Source organism: Musa acuminata, chromosome BXJ3-4, assembly GCF_036884655.1.
Source record: "Musa acuminata AAA Group cultivar baxijiao chromosome BXJ3-4, Cavendish_Baxijiao_AAA, whole genome shotgun sequence".
Lineage (NCBI taxonomy): Eukaryota > Viridiplantae > Streptophyta > Magnoliopsida > Zingiberales > Musaceae > Musa > Musa acuminata.
The window spans coordinates 49,552,987-49,578,678 of NC_088352.1; the positions used below are offsets into that span (position 1 = coordinate 49,552,987).

General features: G+C 40.0%; 2 protein-coding genes across 4 annotated transcripts; both read left to right on the forward strand.

Annotated features, from left to right (window-relative positions):
* LOC135634544 (F-box/LRR-repeat protein At3g48880-like) lies at positions 1–1,458 on the forward strand. The gene is made up of 2 exons (XM_065144911.1): positions 1–441; positions 667–1,458. Exons 1-2 carry the CDS (start codon positions 65–67, stop codon positions 1,190–1,192), a joined length of 903 nt encoding a protein of 300 aa, XP_065000983.1. The 5' UTR covers positions 1–64; the 3' UTR covers positions 1,193–1,458.
* A 12,064-nt stretch (positions 1,459–13,522) lies between these two features.
* On the forward strand, positions 13,523–16,475 carry LOC135635715 (transcription factor bHLH112-like). Of its 3 annotated transcripts, none has more exons than XM_065146995.1 (7): positions 13,523–14,086; positions 14,197–14,788; positions 14,917–15,033; positions 15,140–15,205; positions 15,358–15,423; positions 15,510–15,563; positions 15,668–16,475. In XM_065146995.1, the coding sequence occupies exons 1-7, from the start codon at positions 13,758–13,760 to the stop codon at positions 15,815–15,817; spliced, it is 1,374 nt and encodes a 457-aa protein (XP_065003067.1). In that variant the 5' UTR covers positions 13,523–13,757; the 3' UTR covers positions 15,818–16,475. The 3 variants fall into 3 exon arrangements, with proteins under 3 accessions (XP_065003067.1, XP_065003068.1, XP_065003066.1); XM_065146996.1 differs by having other exon boundaries at positions 13,526–14,086; positions 14,194–14,788; positions 15,663–16,475; XM_065146994.1 differs by having other exon boundaries at positions 13,528–14,086; positions 14,194–14,788; positions 15,668–16,473.
* The last annotated feature ends 9,217 nt before the right edge of the window (positions 16,476–25,692 follow it).

Sequence of the window (25,692 nt, forward strand, 5' to 3'; positions counted from 1 at the left end):
TTAGATGCCCTCCCACCCCCACCCTATTAAGCCCTAGCCGATCGCAACCCGAGGCCGATGACCCATGGCCACCGGGGAAAGGGCACCGGGAGGAAAGATCTCCGACGCCGACGTCGCAGGGGGTGGCGGTAGACGGTGGGATGACCTAAACCGGGACCTCCTGGTGGCGATCTTCGGGAGGTTGGGGGTGGCGGATCTCATCGCTGGCGTCCCTTTCGTCTGCTCCTCATGGCGCGACGCCGCGCGGGATCCCCTCTGCTGGCGGGAGCTCGACTTCCGCGAGTGGGAACCCCTCTCCCGCCGCCTCGGCGCCCATGGTGACGACCACGCCCACTTCACCGGCATCCTCCACTCGGTCATCGCCCGCGGCCATCAGCTCCTGAAATCGATCTACTTCCCCTTCTTCGCCGACGACATTGATCTCTTATATGTTGCAGAAAGGCGATTCCTCTAATACGAATTATGATCCTTTGCTTTTTTGATTCCTCTCTCCTCTTGAATGTTGGTGTTGTTTTTCCATCTGGATTTTCTTTTTTGCGGTCAAAAGTCAGGCTGTCAAAAAAAGAGGGCGGGGGGGAGGAAAGGGGGTTCTTGCTTGTTGAAGTCTCAACATTTTCTTTGTGAAAATTCGTAGTGATGTATCCAATTAATTTTCGGAAATTTCAGGTGTCCAGGGTTGCATTATTTCAGTCTGCCAAACCCAGAAATGGACGAGGAAATGTTCCGCAAGGCTGTTGGAAAACTCGCGTTCCTCAGAGGCATGGCGGTGGACGAGAATCTCATCAGGAGTGAAGTCCTTCTACACGTTAACCAATGCTGCGCTTCCTTAAAGGAGCTCAGCGTTTTTTCTGAGTTCGTGGATGAAGATATGGCGTCCGTGATCTGCAAGTCCCTTCCCTCTCTTCGGAAGCTTGAGATAACAGAGTCCGTCATCTCCTCACAAGCTATAATTACCTTTATAGATGGATTAAAGGAACTTGAGCATTTTGACATTTCTGGATACGAGAATTCCGCAATCACTGATGTGGTTCTTCAGAAGGCTTCTCGTCTGAAGGTGTTTATATGGAACTCGAGGTTCGAGTTGGGTGAATTCATGGACTGCTCCAACTGCGGGGAGGACTGGCTCCTACAGAGATCCTGTGAGTGCATGCTGGACCGAAAGGTGATGGAGTGGCTGACAGAACTTTCTTGATGTGCTGCAATGGTTATGAGTTGGATATGCAATAAATACATGCTCACGTACAGGTATAACCTAATGCAGAGAATTATGCACTCGTTTACTCTACATGGTGAAAATCTGGCTTTCTTAAATTGGCCTTTTTCTTGTGTATACAAATATGGAATTTATCTTGGGACCTACCTTAGTTATGTCTGTATTTAAATGTCATTACTTTGGCAATGCTTTGCTTCTGTTGTTGAAAAGCATGTCCATACTATGGAGTTTATCTTCCTTACTCATGACTGTATTTAAATGTCATTACTTTGGCAATGCTGTGCTTCTGTTGTTGAAAAGCATGTCCATACTATGGAGTTTATCTTGCTTACTCATGACTGTATTTAAATGTCATTACTTTGGCAATGATTTGCTTCTGTTGTTGAAAAGCATGTCCATACTATGGAGTTTATGTTCCTTACTCATGACTGTATTTAAATGTCATTACTTTGGCAATGCTTTGCTTCTGTTGTTGAAAAGCATGTCCATACTATGGAGTTTATGTTCCTTACTCATGACTGTATTTAAATGTCATTACTTTGGCAATGCTTTGCTTCTGTTGTTGAAAAGCATGTCCATACTATGGAGTTTATGTTCCTTACTCATGACTGTATTTAAATGTCATTACTTTGGCAATGCTTTGCTTCTGTTGTTGAAAAGCATGTCCATACTATGGAGTTTATGTTCCTTACTCATGACTGTATTTAAATGCCATTACTTTGGCAATGCTTTGCTTCTGTTGTTGAAAAGCATGTCCATACTATGGAGTTTATCTTCCTTACTCATGACTGTATTTAAATGTCATTACTTTGGCAATGCTTTGCTTCTGTTGTTGAAAAGCATGTCCATACTATGGAGTTTATCTTCCTTACTCATGACTGTATTTAAATGTCATTACTTTGGCAATGCTTTGCTTCTGTTGTTGAAAAGCATGTCCATACTATGGAGTTTATCTTCCTTACTCATGACTGTATTTAAATGCCATTACTTTGCCAATGCTTTGCTTCTGTTGTTGGAAAGCATGTCCATTCTATGGAGTTTATGTTCCTTACTCATGACTGTATTTAAATGTCATTACTTTGGCAATGCTTTGCTTCTGTTGTTTAAAAGCATGTTTAGTGTGTATCTATTTTTGGTCCAGTATAATATGTTTCTTTGCTTTGGTAGAAGTACAGGGTATCTTACAAATATTTTCTTGGTTGCTTCATGAGTTGGAATGAGGAAACATAATTTGTAGATTTTCAAATATAGCATTCGATCTTTTTTTGTTTTTGATAAAGCTGGACTGAAATTTTTTATTCATAGTTGTCTGAGGTGATTTAATGTGCTTCTGGCATGAATTCACATCAATTTTCTATGTGTAGTTGTTTTTTATGTTTCGAACAAATAAATAAAAATCTCCTGTGCAAAAAAAAGAAAAAAAAACATTAGTTGTACTCATAATATTCATGCATACGAAAAGACTATTATGAGACCAGAGAAGGGTTGAAAATGGAGGGGATACAGTTAGTGGACAATGTTTAATATCATATAGTTTAAATGATGATTACAAATATCATCTGACGTAGTGCTATATTAACAACTACTCATAGATATGATAAGAGGTTTGTGCAACTTTTCACCTGAACGCTTGCTTAGCTGTCCAATGCGTTAAATTCGTGTTATGGGCAATGCTTTACAAGAAGAGGGTTATTTTTCTCATGGTGCCGATGAAAGAACCTGAGAACATAGGAGGGAAGAGAGACAAAATTCTTGTTCGGTGGAACTATTGCAATTTTAACCTTTATAATTGCCAGATGGTACTTGGCAAGCACGACCTTAGGGAATCGGTTAATAACTTGACATATTTGACTATCCATCATTCGTCATGAAATGATTTTTCAAGTTTGTCCTAATTGATTCTGATGTCTTTCTGGCTAAGGACATTATCTTTTAACTTATCCATAAGAAATAATGATTATGTTGATTGATATCATCAATTCCTTATGAAAGAAAGAAAGGTGAACTACTTGGAAATTCATATATTGATGTGGGAGATGATCAATTGCTTCCGGGGATGATGAGACACGTCTCCTGTAGGCAGAAGAGCTTGTTTGCAATCGTGAGTATGGTATTGATTTACTGAGTGGCGAATGCATGAAAAAGTTCACATATACGTCAACATTTGGTGATCAATTCGGACAACATTCAAGATTAATATTTGTATTATATTTGCTTTTGCTGGCAAGTTCTTAGTCACTAAATATAGTTTCAGAAATATATGAAGAAAAGTGATAGAGATAATATTGGCCTCAACTTCCTTAATGATAAGAATAATATTGGCTCTCTCCAGCTCCCTCCTATGCATTAATGATAGACAGCAAGTCGCTCTTATCAAGGCTTTTACCCTTTTAGAGTAATGGGGGCCAAGGCGCTCTTATTAAGGCTTTTACCCTTTAGAGTAATGGGGGCCAGGTATAAAAGGTATGCCTTAGGCCAAACTACAAAGATAGGCAAGTAATAGCCTCTCTATTCTCTCATTTACACAGGTCATACTGTTGTCTTTCTCCTCCGCTTCTCGCTAACTTAAGCATCAGAGGGGTTGAGTCGGGGAACCCTCGGCGTAGACCTGTTATGCAGGACTATCGATGGCTAGGAGATGACCCTGCAACAAGGGAGACCCTCGTTCCTTTTACCCGACTTCTCCCTCAATTGACTTAGTTGGCAATCCCAGCATAACAACTTGCCCTTGAATCGTCGATTGCACCTCTTCTTGTCGAAGTCTAATTGAGGAGTCGACGCTTCATATTCCAAGGATCTCTTCAGCTAAGAGGGACGAGCGGCCCCGTGTCGCACCTTTCGACAGTAAAGTGCAACGTTTTGCTAAGCCGCATCAGAGCCTTGCCAGAGTCTTAGGCGTAGTTTGATGACTCTTGGGAACCCTCGATGAAAGCTCAACTCCAAGCTATGAACCAGAGGTTGAACGAGGTCTAGTAGGGCCTCGTGACGGCCTCGATGAGCTCTCTCCTAGCGTTGGCGGAGCATCAACAACGACCCGCAACGATTCCTCAGTCCCCTTGCTACAACGCGCTGCCTCATCCTCGATAGTGCCCTTCGGGCCTCAACAAGCCTTTGCTCAGCTTCCTTTGCCTATAGGCGAGCCAGCTCCAATGCTAGGGACAATCCATGAACCTAGGCCTCAACGACCCTACGCCCTTACCTCGTCCTCTACAGCGCCCTTTGGGCCTCCGCAAGCCTTTGCTCAGCTTCTTTTACCCATAAGTGAGAAAACTCCAGCGCTAGGGATAACTCAGGGACTTAGGCCTCAACGGCCCTATGCCCTTGCCTCGTCCTCGGCAGCACCCTCCGGGCCTCCGCAAGCCAACTCCAACACCAAGGATAGCTTAGGGACCCAAGCCTCAGTGGCCCTATGCCCTCACCTCATCCTTGACAGTACCCTCCAGGTCTTTGCAAGCCTATGATCGACTTCCTTTGCCTACAAGCGAGCTAGCTCCAACGCTAGGGACAGTCTTATTCTAAAAAATTAATTTATATCTATTATTTGTCAAATAAAAAATAAAAATAATATTTTTGATAATCGAAAGAACGAAGTTGCATGCATTTAATGCAAGAATAGCTCCATCGAACAAATGTAGGATGACCTCACTAATGGCTATAACAGCAACCTTTGTGTCATTCCTCATCCTTAGGTCCACCTTGTCTTTTGCCAATCTCCTAGGCCTTACCAAAACCTGTAACTACTCTTTCCTGCTTGAGAAAGCACAAAAAGAGAACAAAACGTCTTGTGATTCTAAGTTTAAAAGTTGTAAAAAAAAAAGTGCTTAGTGTCCTCCTCCTCCTTAAAGTTTTGTGATCATTCTAAGAGAGGTGTGAGACTTGTAAATGTTATCTCCTAAATCTGTGAAAGGGCGAAAGAGTTGTAAAGAGGGTAGTTGGTCTTCACCCATTGAAAGAAGATCGTTAGTGAACGCTAGTGGCCTCGATAGAAGAGGAATTAGGAGTTGACGTAGTCGCGACGACTTGACTACTATAAATTTGGTATGCATTTCTGTTATGTTTTTCATTGCTATTACTTTCTGAGTTAATTGCTTAGTTCACTTACTTAAAGTAAAGCACACTTTCATTATCGGTTTTCGTCGAATGAAAATTTTAAAATCAAAATTTCTCTTAAAAGCACTAATTCATCCCCCTTCTTAGTGTCGATACGGTCTTAACAAGATGATCATGGACCATAAGATCCATTAGGGTTTTCATTAATGGGCTCTCTATAAATAGGAGTGGAGCTCAAAGGATCATAAGCTAGACCCCTAGAGCCGCCGGCCTCCTCATCTCTTCCTCCCATCTCTCCCTTATTATGAGAGCCCCCTCTCTTGTGTAAGAGGACCACAAGAGGGTCGGCCTTTTCTTGCTTGCTGCTGCTGCGTGGTGATGTGTTGTCACGAGGAGAGAACCCGCAGCGAGGAAGAGGTATATCGTCGTTGTCGTTCACCGTGTGGATCATCGCTAGAGAGGAGTTCGCAAGAGCTCCTTCATCCGTCAGACTAGGATATGCGTTTTAGGGGATAAACAAGTTCCCCTATGTGAGAACGTCTCATCCTCGATGCAGTTTTGTGATTTTGAGTTTTACGCTCACGGTCATTATGCGGCAATCTGATGCTCCTTGTTTGAGAAATGGTTTTGTTTTATTTTTCTGCTGCACATGTGATGCTCTCTTGATAGTTTCCTAACAAACAGTATATCAAACACTTTGTTTATAGCTTTATCCGTTATAATGTGGTATTATGAAGTAGGGTATCATATTCCTCACACTTGACTTTTTGTCAATGTAAAGATTTTTGTTCTTGGATAATAGTTATGGGTTCAGTAGGGTCACATAGAGAGCTTGTGATTGTATGAAGATAAAAAAAATTGACATGGTTTGAAGATGTCATCTTTGGAGCATATTGTCATATGATATCCAGATTCGGTAGTATTATTAGATTGTGTTAAATACATGAGAATTGGTAAAGAATTAGTGACACGTACCTAATGCACTTTGATATCACTTGGCTCAGGAGAGAAAAAGTATAACATTTGTTGTGCCAAAGGTATTATTGTTGAGGGGGTTCGAAGTGTACTCATATGAACCCAACGATGAATGATTGTTGTAATAGCTCTTATCGCTAAAGGAGTATGATAATAGCTCTCATTGCTAAAGGAGTATGATTTTAGAAGGGAAATATGGATTCAACAAAAATAAAACAAAGATGTTTTGAGCTTGAGTATAATAACATCGAAAAATATTATGTTTAAGGGAGTACGTAATGAAAATGTAAGGCTTTATTTATTATGTGTAAGGCATGTGATTGATGTTAAATTATGTAAAGTATAAGAACATAATAACAAATAATATAAATAATTAAATGCTTTGTTTATTGTCATTTTGGCATGTTTACTTCCGCTGCAGACTCGACCTCTTTCTTCTCTTAAAGTAAAGATCAATCGGATTCCGTGTAAATGATGAGAGGAATGGTGACCGACATGCCTGGACTCCTGTGTAGTCCAGCCCATTTGTCAGATTAGTTTGGACTGCGCTTGGTGAGATAGCCCATTGGCACTTTTGTGTTTAGAGGAAGACATGGAAGTTTTGTCATAAACTTATAAACCCGGGATCCATTTAATCAACGTAAGCATGTAGAATCAGAAATTAATGGCAGACTTGGATCGACAGATAATATGAAACGCCTTATTCTTAAGAGATATAGAGCACAAGTTAAAACGCCTTATTCTTAAGATAGTATGTATGTATATTAAAACAATGTTGATTACATAGAGGGAGGGAAGTTGGGACAAAGTTGCATCGTTAATGATGGCCAAAGGAAAGAACCATCCCTCGTCTGCTCTGCTCCTCTTTGCTCTCCATCACCGGACCAGTGGAACACCTCCCGTTTCACGGGTCGGTGTCGCTTTTAAAAGCATCCCTCAAATTTAAATCGTCACCATGATGCAACAACCCAACATACAAATTGCTGTTCTGTAAAAACAGCAAATAACTCCTCTGTCTCTCCGGTTCCAGATCAAATAACATTTTACCAACACTTTCTTTCTCTCCTCTCCTCTCCTTTCCTCTCCTTTCCTTTCACATAACTGGCATCTAAATCATGTTTTTCTATGCTCCAAGGATTTGGAAGCACCGGATCAACCTCCAGGAGATCAGATGTAGTGCTCCTGATGATGCGTCCGTAAAAAGCCACCGGACTTCTTCACCACCACCCGTAGGTTGTCAATAACTAGGAGGTCGACCACCTTATCAATTTGGAGTACAATGGCACTCGAGAGGCTTATTGTTACGACCGAATTGTGAATAGAACTGCATTTCGTGGTACAAATAAATATCCGATGATGATGATGATGATGATTGGCGATGCTCAATAATGCGAGTGACCATCTTTATTCACTTGGCACAAATGAATATTGTTCTACTTGCGACTTTCTCCCTAACGCTCTTGTCGTTTGTGGACAACCAACGAAATCAGTATTGACTTGCCTCGGGTTGAAGCCTGCCCTTTATTCGCTGACTAACAACTCCAAATGATAAAGGTTTGACTTGGGCACACCTTGGTCGTCTGTGGTCCTCCCGATTGGAAGTTAGGTCATACTCGTTCTTGCCTTTCCACCCTTGAGAAAGGTCAAACCCATCCAACCCATTGGATTTTGCTCTTTGTCTGCTTGTGCCACCCTATATTCTCTCTCTCTCTCTCTCTCGTTATCTGTCATCAACAAACGGGAACGGTTGCCTCCCACTTGTGCTACTTATCCCTGTAAACTTGAAGCAATAACTCTACTTCTTTAACACTATGATTTCCTATTCATGGTCCTTTTAATTTACCACACACCGAGATAGTTGGCAATCAAGGTTTGTCCTACTTGTTCTTTAATACTAGGAAAAAAAAACAATTTTATGGCAATGGTTTTGTTATCCTAATAATGGTTCTTTATTAACAGGTAACAAGACCTTTCCTCTACAAGCAAAATTCTCACCAAAAGAATAAACAAGTAATAATCAATGATGAAGCCCTCCGAAGAAGAGGACTGGGACTCGTTGTTACCTCACATGGGGAATTGGGTCCACCCTGTCGCATTGATGATGAAAAGTTGACCGAGGAATGGTGGTTTGGAGGACTACGGCATCTCACTTCATTTGCTCCACCATGGCTTGTGTCAATAGGACGAGTCAACCCATTTTCTGGAAGCCGCCCTTGCGCAAAAGATCTTTGGGAAAGCCGCCCATGGTTAATGTATCAGTGGTAAGGCGGAGAAGAGCAGCGAAACCAGGTTGTGTTGCCTTATTATTGTTATTTTCACGTCACTGGATGTATGCTTTTCACATGATTATTGTTTTCCTGTCTATACGTAGCAAACTTTGGCAACAATCATGTTGAGGATTCAAGAGAAATGCACGTGATGCTGATTATTAGGATACAAGGCTTGCAATCAAAACAGCAGGTATTATATAGTATATTCTCCTTGGTATGTTTAGATGGTAGCCAGGCAGGAGTGTTTCTGACATCAACTTTGGCGACAATTGCATGCTGTGTCTACAGAATGTGGATTGACATGTGTTACTCGGTCATCTTCATGCCCCCACAAATGTCTCGATATGTCTTCATCTAGTTGGTGCAAGAGAATATTCATGAGCCATCTTCTCATCTGAGTGCTCTACTGGTTTTTGTCGGCAGAAATGGCTGCATTCTTCCCACCTAGACAATCAATCCATTTGGTATCGGTCGGTTCTGCGTTTGTACCTTGAAGAAACAGGAATCTGAAAACTTTCACAAAAGAGATGGAAACAAGATGCTGAACCATTTTCTTCTTTTCCTATCAAGTTTCTTTGTTTTTCTTTTCCTTTTTTGGGTGGTAACACCAAATTCCACGGTTACAACGAGAGCGATTCTGGTGAAGCGCTCGTAGTTTCTGTATCTTGAAATTTTGAGGATGAAATATTTTGCTGCCAAGAAAAATAGAAACAAATGAAAGCATCTTTATGATATACGGAGAAGAAGGGGGGAGAGAGAATAAAGGATTTTAAGACCACATTTCATTATTTATCTAGATTTACTCTATATGGACTGTATATATATGATCAAGTGGACCATGAGCCATGTTGATTGAGATATAGTATTTCATTAAGTATATAGCATATAGCACTGACTTCTCTCCGTCATTAAAATTTGCTAAGAGGAGTTTGGTTTATGTCAGGCTCCGGAAGTGTCTGTCCCTGTGTGGCTGTGGCTGTGGCTGTGGCTCCCACTCAGTCTTCTTCACCGCTAGACGGCAAACCAATGATATATCCGACTATTTATATCGGACTCCAGAAGCTGCGTGAGTAGAACCAATCACTGTCTTGGTGGCTTTTTATATTGATCCCCTGAATAATTTGATAAGAAGCAATTCAGCAATTTTCCTTTCTCCTTGCACATCAGTGTCCTCGTCGAGCTGATCTCTATGGTAATCTAATTTTCTTTGTTTTGTTTGGGGTAGTAGATATCCGTAGCTAGTTGATGTGTCCTTCGATTCACGTGATTTGGGCGTGGCAAGCAAACTTCTTTTTCATTTCAAATGTAGAAAAAGGAAATACATGGGAGAGATAGGGATTTTCCTCGGTATATACAAAGAAATGATTGCCGAGTTGACGTAACACATCTGCTAGACTAAAAACACTAATTGCGTTTGAAAGAGGGACAGACATGGATGATGGACTGTGTCATTTCCCACAGCATTATTCGGGTACGTGTGTCCTACGTCAAATGGCAAAGGCAAAGCTGGATGATGGACACACGGAGGACAGAGAAAGGAAAGGAAAATGATACTAATAATAAAAAGGAAAGAGGAAAAAAAAAAGAAAAGAAAAGAAAAGGGTGGGGGGGGGGGGGCTAGGAATGTGCGGAGTGTCGATCACGGGCTTCGTTTGACTCCTAGTGGAGAGAAAGGGGGTCAGGCTCAGGTTGGTCCGGAGCACGCGCGCATGCTTTTCTGTGGGACCTACTCTGACCTACGACATCGCTGTCACCAGCATGACCTCACTCGGATCTGGTACGCTTTGGGATCGGAGTCCAAAAACCACATTCATTCATGGACGTTGGTGATCATTCCTCCTCGACTTGCGCACCACCACCGCAACGCCTTGGCACCAGTGCATTTCTTTTTGACTCGTGGACGGCGTCGGCGAGTGTGTCGGAGCTTATGGATCCGATTCGCACAAAAAAATATAAAATAAAAAAAAAATAGAAACGAAAATTCTCAGACGATTGGCAGACTGATAAGCCACATGGATGAATGCTGAATGGTTCGTCCCTAAATAGTTATTACTATTCTGGCAGATGACTCGCTGTACCGGTCAAAAGAAATTATACATCCTTAGTTTTAAGAGAAAAGGTGCATCTTTCGAACCTTATTCTCACGTCAAGAGGAGCATCAGTTTGGTACACGAGTAATAAAGTAGGAAGGAAATCACGTTCGTTTTCCATGTCAACGCACCGCATATCATGGGAGCAAATTTGTCATGAATCCGCGTGTAGGCCTCTCCGGATTAAACTTGTAATCTGATGGAATTTAAGGTTAAAACAAACACGGAGGAGCGACATATTAATAGCAGATAACGACTCGTTGAAGAATGGTAGATTGGATCCCCTCTCCTCTCCTGCAGGGAAGAACACAGGTGTCGATGGCCAATATTATACATGCATGTTCACCCCCCTTGTAGACTAGTCTTCTTTTGCAATAGGCCGCCTCTTTCATTTTATATAAATTATTTTTCTAGCAACGCATCTGACGAACTCGAAATGAACTCTCAAATACATAATCTGAGAGGCGGCTGAAGCAAGCGACGACGAGCAAGGTGCAGAACGCGTACCCATGAGCTTAATTAATTTCCAAGCGTTTTAACACCTATTAATGACACCGCCGACTCATGTCTTAGGCGAAGCAAGATTTCTGAATCAAGATACACCTTACCACATCAACTGAACCTTTCGATATAGCAAAAACAAAAAAGGGCACATGTACGTGAGCAAGTCATTGGTTGGATTAAGGTCCAGAGTGCGACAGTACGTAGTTGGCTTTATAAATACTAAAACGAATGACAAGTTCTTGGCATCACCTTAAAAACACACAAACATTCAACCGCTGATATCATTACCATGCCGTGGGTTGCCTAGTTAATCATCCGAGGATTTAACGAGTGTAATCATCTGGTTCGTCAGGGTTGGACTCAGGCTTTAAGAGCGTATCCACAGAGTTAAAACTGACCGAAGGAGAAGCTGTTGAACCACCACGGATTATCTTGGAGTTGGGATTGGTTGAATAGGTAAGTGACAAAGAGCAAACTCCAATTAAATGGTCGAAATGGGGTGTCAAGTCTAACAAGACGAATCATTGGAGGGGCCTAAGCAGATAATTGAAGTGTTAATCAAACAGAATGGGAAGAAGTCATTGTAATATCTAAAAGATGTAAATTTTCTAAGGTAATGTCATGGATGCTTAGATAAAATTTATGCAATATAAATCATGCTTTCCGACCGGGATGGAGCATCCTTTAACCGCACAGTGTTCTAATATCTTGAACGATTATGAGATGCCTTTTTTATTTTTTATTCTTTTAATAAAGATTGAACGATTGGCTTTCTGAGGACTAAATCCTGGATATAGTGCTATAATTCAAAGCATCAAATTGTCACTTTTTTATTATTATTTTTTTTATGGCACCTTTTCTTTCCCCAGAGGGAGAACACTTTGCACAGTTGTGACATGAAGGAAATGGCCTCTAGGATTATATAAAAAGGTAGATCGATAATTAAGTCACAAACCTGAAAAACACGTACGTTGCTTGAAGTAATTGGAATTATAAAATTCTCGTTGAGTAGAAAGGTGTCGTCCACTATGGGCCCACTGATCGAGACTAACCAATCAATCCTCATCTACTTCGCGTTTTGATTTAGCCACAAATTAAAGAATCAGATCAACCCAACATTCGAAAAAACACTTGTTTATATTGTGTGTGTGTGAGAGAGTGAGAGAGAGAGAGAGAGAGAGAGAGAGAGAGAGAGAGGACCATGGAACAGCTCCACTTCTTGTTTCTAGCAGGAGTGCAACAAATGGAATGGAGCGACCAGAGTTATCCATTTATCGCGTACCAGAAGACACGGACCCAGAATGGTGGGCTTCTTTACTTTCTTTTCCTTTGTTTCCCCTCCCTACCTACAAAATAGAAGACACCGTGAGAATACTAAACTGGCGTTTGTGCTTGCGGATTATGCTCGTTGGACGCCCACCCATCCAGGTTCGGTTTACGAGGAGGACCACAATCCAATCCAATTAAAAAAAAATGCAGTTGATTCCAATTTCGATTCCAATGATGCAAGCTGCAGCTTCATATTTCCTTTATCGGTATAGTGAATTCTATTTTCACCAGCAAGATGAAAAGCCAAGTCCTACTTGGCTTGCTACACTGTTGTTGCGTCAGTATATTCCGTAGATTGGTGTTGGATGAACCTTAGTAATTAAGTATTGCTGATTACGTCTCACTACCTAATTGTTAATTATACTCTTCCACATGAAATGATATATTACGTCGCCATATGGCAAACACTCTATAATCCATTATCATTGCATTTAGATGCACGCAGCCTTTGCCCCCTTCGTCCGGTTGCCGCTTCTTAAAATATAGACGCCATACTAATAGTCTTCTTTTCTTTCACGAAGACACAAATTATTGTCAGTTGGATGCCACTGGTGATTGGGAATTCGAATTACATATAATTAATTTGAGTGTTCCTGATGAGATAGCTCTTTTGGCATTTAACTATTTACTATATCGATGGGTATGACTCACAACGGGAGAGAGATTATGAAATAGTACATGGCGAGAACTGAATCCTGGGGTTCTTGGGCCCAGGCATAAGATCTTTAAAGAATCAACCAAATATCTGTACCGATCTCAGTGCATAATAGACACAGAGATCACACGGTCGAGTGGACGCGTGCGATAATATTAGGGTTGCATCCCTTAGACGTGGGACATGAACTGCTTTATACATTGGTTTTCATCCGTGTCTCTGAGATGGATACTGGAGGTGAGCAGAAGTCTAATCTCTCTCTCTCTCTCTCTCTCTCTCTCTCTCTCTCTTCTGTAGCTAGAGCAAAGGCCTGACTAGTCTCCTTTCGTGTCTTGATCAGGAGATTAAAGTAGAAGAGTCTACATCGTTTTCCTTTGTGCTGAAGCGAATATACAAAAATTCTGCGGAAAAAAGGGAGCACATTAGTCTGTGACAATCATGTAAATTGGTTAAAAGCAAACCGCTTCGTTCCATTTCGCATCTTGACGCTTTCCCTTGTCAAAGGTCAAACGGGAGCAAACGTGTGGTCACAACCCAAATCGTCCACCCTCAAAATGGTTTTTGGTATATATAAGCGATTCGGGACTCCATCCCCCCCAACTCTTTCCGTCCAACCCAAGATCCCAAGGAAGCTATAGCCAAACGCTAGAGAAGTGGAGCTGCACAGCTCCATGGCGGACGATTTCCAGACAGCTGGAACATGCAGCGGAGGCAGCGTGTGGAACCCCGCAAGGAGTATCACCGCCATCGACATGCCAGCGGCAGTCTCGTGCATCCCAGACATAGCCGGCAACGCCTCCAGCTGGGCGGCGGCCGAGTTGGTAGACGGCAAAGCTCGGTTCTGTGACGAATCATCGGTCTCCGGTAGCTCTGTGACTTTCCGAGGCAGTCGTAAGGTCCAGCAAGCGACTGCCGCCCCTTCCGTGATCAACTCCACCTTGCAGTTACCTATCTTGGGTAGCGCAACTCCTTCCATGGATTGGAGCACTCAAGGTTCAGCGTAAGTTCTCATGTTTCCTTTCACATCTAATGCTCATGCGACTTCATATATCACTTACCGTTAGATCTGTGCGGTTGATTATTGACATAAATCAATGATCGATGAAGTAGGAATCGTGCGAGGGGTGACGAGACCAGTTTCCATGCCATGCTCCACGAAGAAATTAGTGCAAGAGCCATATTCGGGCAATATCAATCCATCGAATCCAATCAAGTCCAAACGGGTATCGAGACAACCATGAATCTTCCAAGGGATGCGGACCAAAATTTCGTATTAGACCATCATCATCTTAGCTCCGGTAACGAGTCAGGCGATGTCGGTGTTAGCAGCTACCCCCTCATCATTTCATCCTCCTACGGAAGCCCGTCGTCGATGTTGCAGGGTATCTTAGAAGCCGAGAGTAGAACGCTGCAACCACCTGTTTACGATGACTGGGCCACCAATTACCAGTCACCGATGATGGATTGTCGGGATAGCACGAACGAGCTGCTCCAATCGTCGTGGCCTCAATTGCTGAGATCTTCACCTCCGAAGCATCATCCTGGAAACCTGCTGCAGTTCTCCAACAACGCTCCCTTCTGGAATGCGACGGCCACTGCTTCCGTCAGCGAAACGAACTCAGGCTCTTGCTCAACAGCACCCTCGCAGCTCGACAAGCAGGTTTTTGACGAGAAAAATATCGGCAGTAATTTCACAGATATGGTAATATATTATTAGAGTAACGCGAGTTATCAACTTTCTTCTACAAGTAAGGGTTTGTGGGTGTTGAAGGCACCGCTCTCCTTTTTTTTTTTTTTTTTCTCATAATTTTTTCCTCTTCTTTTGGAAAGACGAATTCAGATGGAGTTCGAGACTCGTATTCCTCATCCTCGAGCGGAAAACCTGGTCAAGATCCTGCATTCAAGAAGCCGCGAATAGAGACACCATCGCCATTACCGAGCTTTAAGGTACAGCCACGCGCAAGATCGAACATTGATTTCAATCAATGGCAGGCAGTTTGAGATCTGCTGCTTTGGTTGACATGTGTGAAAAAATTATATTCCATGTTTGCAGGTGCGGAAAGAGAAATTAGGGGACAGAATCACTGCTCTCCAGCAGCTAGTTTCACCTTTTGGAAAGGTGAGTTCCTTTTTCTTTTTTTCCTTCACAATTTTCCATCATGTTCTCGGGGGACGGAAACTTGTGCTAGGTACATGTCTTCCTTCCAGGTACTCTTGAAAGCATCACTCCTGGCTTTATATCTGAATCATTTCCTCTTTATTTATTTTCAGACCGACACTGCATCGGTTCTTCACGAGGCCATCGAGTACATCAAGTTCCTTCACGATCAAGTTGGCGTAAGTCGCTCGTTCATGCTTTTTCATCATAAGATTAGAGCTTGAAGCATCATTTCCAGCAGCTAATAATTTTCATCCAAACTTAGGTTTTAAGCACTCCGTATTTGAAGAATGGCCACCCCATGCAACAACAGCAACAGGTGCTTCAGCGTCTTACTCTTTTGTGGCTTGATCGTCAATTTATTTGATCGGATTATCGCGAATGAGATATCACAGCTGACGTATCGGCTTGTAAAAAGTGCAGGGCTCGAACAAGTCGAAGGACGGTGAAGGACCGAGGTCGGATCTTAGAAGCCGAGGGCTATGTTTGGTTCCGATTGCAAGCACTTACCCGGTGACGAGCGGAACCACGGCAGACTTCTGGCACCCCACGTTTGGAGGAACCTTCAGGTAGAGAGGAGACTTACCAGGGTGGGGCAGGGGAGGCATGGACGTACGCCTCCCTACAAGCAGCATCAGTTGGGAAAAAAACCCTCGAGTTATTATGACACAATTATGTCGCTTGTAAAGATATGCAAAACTTGGCAGAGGAAACGATGGAGGAAATGCAGGTAGTAAAGGAGATGAACCCTTCGAGGGACAGGCTGTGTTGGCAAAGCTACATGTAAGTCCAACCATGGACGGGAGTGCTCTGGAGGGCATTATCACTGTTGTCCGACGATTCATCAAGGCGGTGATTTGAGGAACGGGAAGAAGTGCTGCTAAAATTGGCAAAGCAACCTTACATAGGGATTAATTTAGCGAGTGGGGGATAGCTAGCTAGGGTTTTGGTTGCTGATGAATTTAGCACAAGGGAATGGAGAAAGGTGGATCTTGTTCCTGTTTAATGTGTGTGTGGGGCGGGGGGAGCTGGCTGCTGCCACCACCTCCGCTTTTTTTTTTTCTCCATAAGGGAAAAAAGAAATCAGCTGGAATAATTGAGTCGATGAACAGCAAGGGTGTGGTCCTTTTGATCCCAAGCATCTTACTTTTTTTCATTCATTTGTTTATATATTCTCTTGGCGGTAGTGGAAGTCAGAACATGGCCCACATGAAAGCAATTCCCCCAAACAACCCCCGCCCCCACCTTTTTTCTTTTTTCTCCTTTTCATTTTTCTTAAGGAATAGTTTTGTTCGTGTTTCTTATTCTGGGATCATCACGATCAAGGACGTTTATAGGAAGAAACGTGAGGATCATCTTTTTTCCTTATTTATAAATAAGTTCTTGTTTGTCTAAGGATGAGAACAAGCATGAAACACATATATTTTCTATAAACTAATTACAAAAGAAACTATCGCATTGATTGATAGTTTATCATAAAATCTTGAATTCAAATATTATTATTATTATTATTATTATTATTATTATTATTATTATATATATATATCTCCTAGTCGTCTAGGTCCATAAACAACATTCGTATATCGTTGATGGAAACATCCATCTTAAGATCCAAATTCGGAAGCCAAACTGGTGGGTAGGGGTGATGGACGACAAGTTAGCCCATTAACTTGGCGGGGAGGAGGGGCCCGTTAGCATAGCTGTCGCTAGCCTCACAGAGGGCAGACCAACGTGCGGGTCAGGCCGCGTATGGCAAAGGGCTTGGAATAGATGCTTCGCTTCACTCTGGGTGGGAGGAGATTTGACGGTGACGCATCCAACCGCTTCTTAATTCCCTAGCACAGTCCAGAGCACGACGGTGCGCGGCCCAGTTAGATTCATTCTTTTTTCTTTTTTGCCCGTCAGTAGTGTACAAGCGAGTACTCATAACTATTATGCATAGCATCTCAAATGCATCAACTAACATGCACCAGGAAAGCTTCCCGTGCTCTTTTTTTTGTTTTTTTGACCTCTCATTATTGGATTGGATTGGTTGTCTCAAATGCATCAACTTGGCTAATGATTGAGGCCAAATATTCTAATGACATAATGCATGAGTTACATTCATATCCTAGGAACTCATTCATATCCTCTCGTTGGGTTAAAATTATTAAGGATGAGTAAAACTATAGTTTTGTTAAGAAACAATATGGGGAATACGTTATAATATTTGATAGAAAGTTTATTGTTAGTCAACCGTCATCTTACATATGACCATCATATGATATCCGGGGTGAAAAGAGAAGATGGAATTCACCATTCACTCATCTACCCACGTGAGTAAGAGTTCAAAGTAGACGATTATGAGCTATCTCTCCCTTGTCATCCGTATGGATAAGAGGCCAATAAGAGACTATTGGAGACGATTAGAGGCTGCATTATGTAAAATATTTTATAAAATATTTTTTCTTTTATGATAAGATATAAAAGCTCATATTCAACACAATAAAGAGGAGGATTACTTTGTTGACTATTTGCATCCATACTCATATATCTCAAGGGTTACTAACTTGGGCGTTTAAGGGATCGAATTGAAAAATCTCTCCTGACTTCAATCTTTAATTAGGTGATACTTTGGGAACTTAGCATTTTCACCTTAGAGGTACCTTAGACAACCCTACGCTTACAAGTCTAGATTACATTGAACCGACCATGATGTCAATAATTTCTTCCCTTGATATTTTTGGCACTAGAAAGAGGGCATAATATTATAGGAACCCCCACCCATTGACTTTCTTAATAAACACTCGAGCGAGGAGGTTTTGCCCCCGACCCATAGTACTTTCACCCAATGGGACAATAGCCACCCTTTTCGCACATGGACACATTCACCTCGGTACAAACATCGATGCGATATTGATATCTATTTAATGACCCGGGTCTCTCCCCTCTATGAATGACCTTGAGCCATCTGCTTATCTCTGCCAAGGTGTTTTTGAATCTCACTTTGGAAGTACAAATGTTAACGAGTATGTTATAGGCTATCGCTCCCCTTTTGCCCTAGTTAGCCTAATAAACGATGCCACTAACTCAACCACAGTCACCACCTCAACTACCATTAACACTAGTATCGATCGAGGTTCTCTCATTCGACATGGTACTAACTTCCCAAGAGCGCTCGAGACCTGTCGAACCGTCGACCGAGGGGGCACTTTGGTCATTGTAATATCTAAAAGATGTAAATTTTCTAAGGTAATGTCATAGATGTTTAGATAAAATTTATACAATATAAATCATGCTTTCCGACCGGGATGGAGCATCCTTTAACCGCACAGTGTTCTAATATCTTGAACGATTATGAGATGCATTTTTATTTTTTATTCTTTTAATAAAGATTGAACGATTGGCTTTCTGAGGACTAAATCCTGGATATAGTGCTATAATTCAAAGCATCAAATTGTCACTTTTTTATTATTATTTTTTTTATGGCACCTTTTCTTTCCCCATAGGGAGAACACTGTTCACAGTTGTGACATGAAGGAAATGACCTCTAGGATTATATAAAAACACGTACGTTGCTTGAAGTAATAGGAATTATAAAATTCACGTTGAGTAGAAAGGTGTCGTCCACTATGGGCCCACTGATCGAGACTAACCAATCAATCCTCACCTACTTCGCGTTTTGATTTAGCCACAAATTAAAGAATCAGATCAACCCAACATTCGAAAAAACACTCGTTTATATTGTGTGTGTGTGAGAGAGAGAGAGAGAGAGAGAGAGAGAGAGAGAGAGAGGACCATGGAACAGCTCCACTTCTTGTTTCTAGTAGGAGTGCAACAAATGGAGGATTCCTATGAATCCAACTATGGCAAATGGACCAATGTTTGTAGGAGATGTGACGAGAGTTCTAACAATCAAAAGGAGAAGCATTAGTCTCTCCCACCTTGGTTCGGTTGTCATTCACCTAGAAAATCCAAGAGGAACTAATTCTCATGAACTGACATTTGATAGCAATGCCGACCTAATGGGGGGGCACATTGTAGCTTTCCGTGTCCAAATATCATTGTATAGCACTTCAGACACCCTAATATGTTACACCTTCCTGATCATATTAAGAGGCCTAGTACAAAAATGGTATGCCCGCTTGAAGCCACTTTCAATTATTTTTTTGGCCCAGCTCATAAGAGAGTTCAAACTTCACTTCCTCAAAAACATGCGCCCAAGGCCATTAATGATACTGCTTCTCAAACTCAGGCAAGAAAAGGAGGAAACGCTTGCAGACTTCATCACTCAGTTAATGAATGAAATTCGAGATATAGTAGATGCACATCAATCACTCATAATATAAACCTTCATGATAAGGCTCAAGTCCTCTCACATCTTTTGATTGTTGATAAAGAGACTACCAATGATTGTACTCGATGTACTTTAGAGGGCCAATCAATATATTATTACTAAGACAAGCAGAGGAGTCACATAAGAGACCGAAGTAAGAGTAGCCACAATCCACCCCAACACTGAGGTTACTATGACGAAGGAGAAATGAATAACTTATCTTCCCTAAGGTTTGAGTTGACCCCTCGATATATGACTAGAACTAAGGTTTTTATATAGATAAAAGAGAAAGAGCTTTTAATATACCCTCACCGATGAAGACTCCGTTGTCAAAAAGAGAAAAGTCTAAATATTATTGGTTTTATTGAGACTATAGCCATGACATAGAGGATTGTTATAACTTAAAAGAGCATATTGAAAAACTCATATATTAGGGATACCTCAAGCAGTTCATCCAAAAGTATAGGGAACCCTCACTTTTATCTTAGGAGTCAATGGAGAGATAGATTGGCGTCATCATTGGTAGACATACCTTGATGGAAGATAACTACTTGAGTCATAATGCTGATGCCCGAGCTATTATTGAAAAGCGCACGAGGATGTAGGTCAACTTGGAGGTAATATTCAAGGAGGAAAAAATGGAGTACCTGGACCTGAATTATGATGATGCCTTGGTACTTTTTATAAGGATGATTAATGCTCGGGTGAAGAGAGTCATGATTAACATAGTTAGCTTTGTCAAATTCTCTATTTTGATGCTTTTCAAAAATTTAAGCTCTCGACTAAGGACCTTACCCCTATGACTTTTTTGTTGATGGGGTTTACTAGCAATTCTAGCTCGCCTATCGGGATCATGAACCTATATATCACATTTGGAGATGAGTCTTACTTCAAAATAATACTAGCTAAATTCATGGTGGTGGATACCCTCTTAACATATAATGTAATCATAAGCTGAGTCATAATGAATAGACTGAAGATAGTGGTGTCAACCTACCGTATGGTGATGAAGTTCCCGATAAGAACTAACATCAGAGAACTAAGAAACAACCCAAAGGAGTGTTGGGCTGGCAACCCATAGATTCAGCCCATAGTGGGCTTGGGCAGCTCATAGCCCACACCCCCTCTTAACCTAACCCTAATTAACATTAGGGGGTTGTGGTGGCTGCGTTTTGGAGGCTGAAAAAGGCATAAATAGGGCAGCAATGTGGGAGAAGAAATAGCCACGGGATTCCAAAGAAAAGGAGAAAAACAAGGCAGAAAAGGAAGAGAAAGAAAGGGAAGAAGGATAAACACCGCCCCTCCTTACATCGTTGTCGATAATCACATAGATACATAATGATGCTGATGCAAATATAGATTGGCATCGCCCTTCCTTACATCGTCATTAGCGTTGATGTATCTATGTCATCATCTACATTATCTTCTTCCTCCTCTTTCTTTGCATCACCTCTTGCCATCGGTCTAGCTCCTCATCCTCCTCCCCTAGAATGAAGCCACAGAAGTCCTAACTATTCTCACCATCCACAACGTCATTTTTGCTGACTATAACCACTCGTGGTCCTCAACAATACCATCATTTGTTACCATCAAAAATATAATTATAATATTAAAATTATTTTTTTATCCATCATTTTCGTGTCATTTATACATGTGTTATCATGTCCTATATCTTTCATCGGTAAAATCGACGACGTTAGGATAAATAGAATTAAATGTTTTATTTTTATGACTATAGGGATTTTAATATAAATTTTTTAAATTTAAAAATTATGATATTAAAGAGATCTAACTATATATGATCATCTATAATTAGTCTACTAACATCTAAAGAGATCTTACTTCCAAAGAAAGAATGGTTTGAGATGACTTTTGCAAAAAAAAAAAAAAGACAGCATAATGTTTTAATGCTTTGTTGGAGAAGTGTCAGATTTATAGTTAGCCCATCAACTTGACCATATACGACGTGATGTGACTTGTGCTGATCTGTCGAAGGTACTCTAAAGTATCCGATGTATTGTTATCATGAACCAAAAGCAATATCAAATGAGATTTTCGATGTGGTTTCGGCATCAACAAATCAGACTTTAGAGAAAAAGATCATATCTTGTTAATCGTGCTTGTATCATCTTTTATAATATAGTCAATTTTTTCTGATGATAAGCGGATAGCTATACTTTTAGCTGGCATGGCATATTTGGATGGCTCTAGTCAATTTTCATGCCCCCTAGATTGAAGACCAATATATTTCTATTCACTTCTTGTTATAGTTTGGTTGATAGGAGTAGCAGTAAACATAATAAATAATATTGTTTAAGAAGTTAATTATGGATGTGGCAATGGTGACAAATCAGCACACATTTCTATTTCTACATGATATTGATGAGTCTAAACATGAGGTCACGATAGGGTTAATTATATAATATCCTTGTAATTAGTTATCTTTAGTATTTCGATTTTTATATTTTAAAAAATTATATTACTATTCTTATAATTATAAAAATAAAATATTTGATCCTATTTCTCCTCACACTATCGATTTTACTGATGGAAGATACAATACGTAAAATTAAAATAATATTATTTTATAATATTATTTTATAAAATTATGATAGAAAGAAATATGAAATGATAATTCTATATTTTTTATATATTCTAATCCCTAGTCAATTTATGATTTGCGAATCAATTATATGCGCATAACTTTAAGATATAATTAAGAAAAAAACTTTCACTCCAAAATCTATATAAATATGTATTATTTTAATAAATAAAATCATAATCTCTTTTACAATAAATTATTTATAGTATCATAGCGATCTTGCCTTGTACAAGTATAAGTCTTCTCTAGACAAATTGATATCTTCCCTCGCAACCATTCTTTGTTCTTCTTTACTATAGAGTTATTTTTTATTCTTCCCCTATAGATCTAGCAATAAGGATATCTACAATATTTTCTATGATTTGGTTCCTCCCAATGATTAGAATCTCCTTGTTGCTCGACACTGCCATCCTGTAGCAACAACAATAGCACCTAGTTCGGGTTGCACTCCATCTATCGCCTTCTTCCATAGTACATGACTCTGCATCAAACACCTTCTACCACCACAATAAGCAATCCCTTCTCTCCAACTCACAACCAGAAGTATGTTCCTCATTGTATGTCATTGGTGATGTCGTAGATCATAGGTCCTATAGATCTGCCCTTATCGATTACTACTCTAGCGTACTCTCTTCCAACCACTAATGAGATTTGCTTCAATGACTTCTCTTCTAACCATCAAAACCCTTGCTCCGATGACACCTTTTGGGCATTGAGGCTCTACTCTCAATATTGATTTGATTTAATCTACCTTAATCCAATGGTGCTCGACCTCTTATCATAGACTTAGTTAGTTTTGCCTAAGTCATATGATACCCTTGTGTATTATCACGGACTTAGTTAGTTTTGCTTAAGTTATATGATACCCTTGTGTATATGTATGCAAAGGGTTAATCTCTTCGAAACCTCTTATGATTCCTTAAGGATCTATAGAAGAGAAGATTCGTTAGAGGAAGCATTTAACTCAAGATCCTACAATAAAATATTTCAGCAAATACTTGATAGCCAATACAAATTATAAATATAAACTTTGCAGGCTCTAAATGATTATATGACAAAGTATCTAAGGTAGTCCATTATGACCAAAAATCCCGTTAAGTGCTCACATGATATTTTTATAAAATAAGATAGCAAATCAATCCTAAATATTACCACAAATGCTCATCTATAAAATAAGAGTAGCTCTAATATGATGCATTGGCTAATATTTTATGAAACTAGAAAATCTCCAAAATAGCTACTGGGATGGTGTGTTTTTGAATAATTTTATCTTTGCCCGACAACTGCACATAACATGCATTTATAGGATTAAAATTACTACAAGAGCTAATTTAAATGAGATTGTCAAACCTATTACAAAGTCTTCTAGATGTTGTATAAAGTATGGATAAAATCAAAATATATGGATATACATAAATATTACATCGAGCACCCTTTGTACATATATATGTCTTCTTCCTCTTTTAGCTTTGATGTTATGATGATTATTCCTTCGTAGAACAATAGTGTTTATCAACATACATGACTCATCTCCATTAATGCAACAATTTTGATCTCCTCTAAACTCTCCAAAATTGATAACTATGCATCCTTTTGGATATGATTTACTGGGCTATGTTGATAGCTCTCTTAATTGTCTACTCAAAAATATTTAAATACCAAGTGAGCCAACCTTAATAATAAATTCTAATAATAAATTATTGTTACATCAAGGTTATCTTATTCTATAAGTTATTCAAGTCTTAGTTATTAGCTCCATGGCATGACTAATTATACAACATTACAACAGAAGCATGATGTAAGTTATAAACCATCTTTGTTAATTGCAAGTGCATACTAAGTTTTTATATACTCTGATAAAAATCTAAGAATTATTATAGATGACTTGATTTTAATAAGTCATTCATTAAGTGATGAAAAAGATTATTGTTTACACTCTCAGAGGTTTAGGAGATGAATACAAGAAACTGATGATAATAATTCGGGCAAATGACTTACCAATATCATTCATAGAACCGTATGACAAATTGATTGATCATAAAATGTATCTGAAATGAGAAGAAAGTAAAATAAGATAAGCTATCACAACTCAATTCAATCAAAAATTTAATAAAAAGACATCCTTAACAAAAATCATCACTTTTAATTAATTAACTGACTCTCTTACAAAACCTTTTGCACTTAAGGTATTTCAATTATATCATTTTAAGATTGACATCCTTAATGAAAACTCAATCTTACGGAGGTATAATAGAGGATCATAATAGAGATAAATATGGAATAACAACTTTACTTCTTTTTTTTTTTTTTCTATTCTAGTCCTCAATTAATCTATAATTTAATGATCAATCACTATTATATATGTGCATTACCTGGATATATAATTGAAAAAATCTTAAAATCTATATAAATATATATTATCTCAATAAATAAAATTTTCAAAAAATAATTAAATAAAAACACCATACCGTGAGTTGGGAGCATAAGCTCGATCTTCCGTTCAGTAACCTTGTGTTCCTTTTCCATTTTCGGGATAGCTGAGGTTGGGCCCCAAATTCATTTTGCACAGAGAACGAAAATGAATTCGCGGATGATTTCTTAGCAACTTTGCAAGTGACGTGATGTGTGCGCGAAATGAATGTGCTAATTTATATGGTGGGCAATTGGAATGCAAGAGAATTCTGTGTATGTTACTGTCGAGTTTCACGGTTTGGCAGACCGAACTTGACTTAGCTTGGCTCGTCTACATCCTCCACATGTCCCGTGACAGCGTTTGTATCTCTCTCTCGTGGATGTGCCGGGGGTTAGGTTCCCATGAATGATTGACGTTGCAGACTAACAAGCACGTCCTCTGGAATCTGGTGGCTTCGACAGTCAAAAGTCTCCTTCCTTATCCAAACACCCAGCACCGCAAGTCGTCGGCCGTGCTGCGCAAGGTAGCAGTTCTTTTAACAGAGACTGTCGACGAGCTCATCTACTCCCGTCTCTCTCTCTCTCTCTCTCTTTCTTCCTACAAGCTTCGCGATTGAACGTATTCCACAAAGTCAAGCCGCCCATAAAGTAATCAATCAATTGAGGCAACTAACAACCTCTCTCATCATCAATTTTATGAAATCTAAATATATCCATTTCCTATCTAATTCTCAAGTTACAAAATTTGGCGGTTGCAATTTAATTGAGAAATTACAAGTGTTCGCACGATTCACTTGTAACCTTCTTTTCTTATAAATCCTCCTATTTCTTTCTTTTAACCAAAAACAGAAAAACAAAAACAAAAACAAAACAAAACCCAGGTCTTTCGTCCACTAAATACCACGAACTGAGAACACGAATCCTTGTCCTTGTTTGTCACGACATTGGATATTTGTGTGTAGGACCAGAGGTCGTCATCCACCTGCGTGGTAGTATACAAATTAAAGTTGTTTTGGACGTTCAGTCAAATCTAGTTAGCTTATTAATTTACCTCTCCAGCATCAACTAAGTGCAATGAGTCTGACAACAGGAGGAGAATAATTAAAGAACAACAACCAC